Source organism: Sporothrix brasiliensis, assembly GCF_000820605.1.
Source record: "Sporothrix brasiliensis 5110 chromosome Unknown Cont15, whole genome shotgun sequence".
NCBI classification, from domain to species: domain Eukaryota; kingdom Fungi; phylum Ascomycota; class Sordariomycetes; order Ophiostomatales; family Ophiostomataceae; genus Sporothrix; species Sporothrix brasiliensis.
The window spans coordinates 380977-385158 of NW_024467134.1; the positions used below are offsets into that span (position 1 = coordinate 380977).

Below are 4182 nucleotides of genomic sequence, written 5' to 3' on the forward strand. Positions count from 1 at the left end.
TCAGTCGCTGACGTCCCCGCTCCGTATCCAGTGCGCAATCTCGGCGCGTGCCGGGTCTCGCGACGCCTTCGCACCGACTGGCCGGCCCTGCTTTTTGTTCTTGGAGCCCTTCTTGACCCCACGCGCCTCGGCCTGCTTCTGCCGCGGCCAAGGCGCTGCGCAGTTGTGCTCCTCGGTGCCGATCTCGTTGGCACTGGATTCGTCGTCGTCGTCGTCGCTGTCGCCGTAGCCGTCCATGTAGCTCAAGCTCGAGCTGACGCGTTTTCGTGCCGCCATCCGCTGCGCGAACAACTCCTCATCCTGCTCTGCTGCACGTAGCCGCGCGTCCGCCCGCGCCACGCGCGCCTCGGCCTTGCGCGTCGCTTCGCGGTCCATTTTGCGCCACCAGCGGTCGGCCATTTCGTTTGTCACTTCGCGCTCCATGGTTTGCTGGCTCTTGGCTGCCTTGGCGGCGCGGCGCTCCTGGACCAGTTTTTCGACGGCCGCCTCGACAGCCGCCTCGCGGGCCGTCAGCCGCCCGGCGGCGTGCGCCCGGTGCACGATGCGCTGGCGCTCCCGGAACCGCTGGATCCGGAAGGCCCTGCTGACGGGCAAACCCATAATTTGCACGGACAATGACCGACCGTCGCGGAGCGTGACGGTCTGGTGGACGGGCGCGTCGCGCATGTGCTCGGGGATGCGCGCCGACACGAGCCGGATGGCCTTGGGGTTGTATACGGAGGCACCGTGCATGGGGTCCCAGGCGAACAGGCGGGGGTTGTCCGAGTCGGAGTTGGGAGCCACGCGCTGGTCGGCGGCGCGGCGGGGCAACGGCTGGTACGGCCGGGCGGGCGGGTGGTCACGCGCCCAGGCCTCGGGCAGCCGGGCCAGCGCGAAGCGCAAGTGTACGAGGAAGTTGGTGCGGAAGTTCCGTAGGAGGTCAGTGTAGGCGCCGGGCCCTGTGGCGAGGGCGCCACAGAGGGTGTCGACGTCGACCTCCAGACCCGCCTTGAACCACAACGTCCGCGACACGTCACGAATGTAGCTGTAGTCGTAGCCGGCCAGGTTTGGGTTCAGCACCAAGTAGTGCTCGGCAGGCGGTGGCGGTGGCGGTGCGGGTGTGACGTCGTGGAAAGGGATAAAGGTCTGATCAGCGGCAGGTGTCGAGTTGTTGTTACCGTTGTTGTCGCCGGTCGCCGCCTCCCTTGGCGACGGCCGGCGGCCGAGAGGCTCGCTCTGGTCGCGCCGTGGCCACACCCGGTAGGCCATGAGTGTGGTCAGACGGAACGATTCGAGCTGGGGCAGCTGTTTTCGCAGACAGTTGAAGTGGTCCGCCTGCCGATTACCGCACAGGACGTGGCTGACCTCGAGCGTGCGCAGGCTGTTGCACTGCAGGATGGTATCCCACATATTGCTGGTGTATGTCTGCGTGAAGCTCGTCTCGTTCTCGTTGGGCAGCGAGTCGTTTGTGTACATCAAGATCGACACATGCCGCAGCATCAGGCGGTGCGCTGGCCGCAGATTCTTGCCCACGTCGTTGACGAAATGGTCGCCCCGGTGGAAACAAAACACGTTGCGCGACCACAGGACAGGTGCCGCCTCGCGGTAGACTTGCCGGTTGGCGAGAAGGACATTGAGACTGTGGCGCTTTGCACAGTGGCAGTTGTCGAGTGGCGAGTAAATTAGGTCCTTGTCGACAAAGGGTGGCCGCTCGCACGAATACGACTTCTACGGTTAGCCATTCATGTGGAACAGATGCGGGTGGACAGCACGTTTGCGTGGACGTACATCTGAGGCAATCAGGCTGCAGTCGGCCTTGTGAATCTTCTCCCACCGTGGTAGCTCGATCAGGCTGAGCTCGTAAATGTGCTGCTGCAACTCCCACGGCAGTCGGAAGAAGCCCTTGGGGGGCGTTGGCTCGCGCCGAAGAGTGATTGCTTGGCGTCTGAGAGGCATGATAGCTGAGTGTGTAAACAGTGCCAGCGGGTGTGGAATCGCAAGATGACGGGAAGAACTGGGCGGAGAGTATATAAGCTGATGAACGATCAAACAAAAGCTCAACTGGGCCGAATATCAAAATACCAACCAAAGAAAATAATGAACGCCTCGAACGGCTCTCCAGGGAACCAAAATAAAGCAAGGGGGGTTATCAAAAAGCTGTTTTCGACCAGGCGGCTCGCAAAGACAACAGGACAAAGGGATCAGACAAAGACAACGCTCGAGCTGGTATACCATAAATAAACAAGCGAGACGTAAATACAAGTTGATGATAGTAGGGGCCTGTTGAATTTATTTATTTATTTCAAAAGGAGTTTGGCTGGGCAGCCACGCTCCAGTTCATTCATCCCACGTCACTTCCTCCATCTCCGTCCTCGATGCATAACACAACTTCCAGTCGCTCCTTTCCTGTCCAATCCTGCTCTGTATGGCTTGCGATCAACCTTTCTGCCTCGCTCCACTAGGTCTGCCAATAGAAGGAGAGAGCATGCAGTTCAAAAGAGCCCTCTTCCTTTTGTGTCACGCTCATGGCTGGATCAGATCGGTGACCAAGGCCAATGCGTGCTTGGTATCGTGATCGTCGTGGAGGCCTACCATGCTTGGTCACTACGGATTCCCCTGTTGAGTCACTGGGGTTTATGAGTAGCGAATGAGAGATGAAGTGCTCCATACGCCGTGAACCATAGAAGAGATGCATTGTGAAGATTGACAGCGACGAAATGAACTCGTTCCCTCAAAGAAGTCGCATCGTTTTTGTTAGGTCTTTGTGTAGTTGTATTTGTGTGCATCCCTTTGTAGCCTTGCGTGTCTTCCGTTTTCAGCGTAAAATGGCACAGGCCATTGTCATTGGCCGCTAAAGACTACTCTCCCCACTGGCCCTGCAGTTAACACCGCCCCCTCCCACTTTGTACAAACACCGCCTCGCCCCATCTGTCGTCTAAGCCTTGAGAACCTCAAGGGCACTCCGCAAGCTTTGTATGATACAAGACGGACTATGGCATGTTTTGTCGTACTCCGTACAGAGAATGCCTTGGTGCTTGGCCTCTTCTCTGTCTGACTGGTTTTATTAGTGAGTCACCGGAGTGGCACTGAAGCATACAGTGAACCGTTGCAAACGCGCCAAGATACCAGAGAGCACAGTAAATAACAGAAGAAGAAACAGGGAGGGAGCTAATAGGCGGACTGGAGTCCCTGGAGTATGGTTGGCTGTCGTTGCACGCATCTTCCCGTTGACTCGTTGCATCAGACGACCATTCATTGCTAACTAGCGAATTCTGTGATAACGAAACTGCACCCGAGTGATTGGGCACTTTGATATGCTGCGGAGAGAGGACATGTGAGGCAAGGAGATAATCTTGTTAATTTTAGTTTTATGTTTCTATGTTTTATGTTTGTATTTATGATTATTTGTTATTTTTTGTTATTTTTTGTGTTGTTGAATAATTCAAGTCAACAACTGCTACGTTCTTCAATAACGACATACCACGAACACTTGCAAACTAACAGGCGGAGACAAAGCCAACACGCAAACAACATACTCGGAAAGTTCCCTGTAGACTCTGGCACTGCTGCAACGCACTTACACGGTTTCTAGGTTCTATATTGATGCGAGATCCCGGGACTGCGACTCTACTGCATATGTTTATAGCCACAGACCCTGCCGACCTAATGGCCCGAGCTGTTGAGACACGGCCAAGTGACCGACAATCAGCTTCATCACATGCATCCTAAAATGGAAGATCCATGGTATGACAAGCTGTCGAAGCTGCTGTGAAGCTGCTGTGAAGCTGCTGTTCTTTGAAAGTTTGTTTTTTGAAATTTGACTTCGAGTAAAGTCACGTGTCCGGCTTCGTCAATGCCACTTTCCTCGAATGTCTGACGATGGCCCCGCTCTTTCCCATTTCATCCCCAGGTCTGTTTTGCCAGGGCGCGCCTTCCTTTGTCGCGCGCCGACGCGACTTTTCGGTCCCAATTCCAATTGTCCCCCCCCCTTCTCCGCCTTTTCTCGTCTCCACCTTGTAGGGTGGTTTGTGGTTTGCGACGCTGCATTTTGAAGTTGTATTTTTGTGACGAAGTTATTCTCCCCGACGCATGGTGAAGTTGTTACGTGTTCTGGACGCATTGAATCTTGAATCGGCTTACACGACCTTTGGTTGTCAGCTGACTACGGCCAATTCTCAACCGCTTCGCCACCCACACCTCATC

At 55.6% G+C, this 4182-nt stretch overlaps 1 protein-coding gene across 1 annotated transcript; it reads right to left on the reverse strand.

Annotated features, from left to right (window-relative positions):
- SPBR_05733 (uncharacterized protein) lies at positions 1–1935 on the reverse strand (the record flags this gene model as incomplete). The annotated part of the gene is made up of 2 exons (XM_040763996.1): positions 1–1707; positions 1768–1935. 2 exons carry the CDS (start codon positions 1933–1935, stop codon positions 1–3), a joined length of 1875 nt encoding a protein of 624 aa, XP_040621927.1.
- Positions 1936–4182: the final 2247 nt, after the last annotated feature.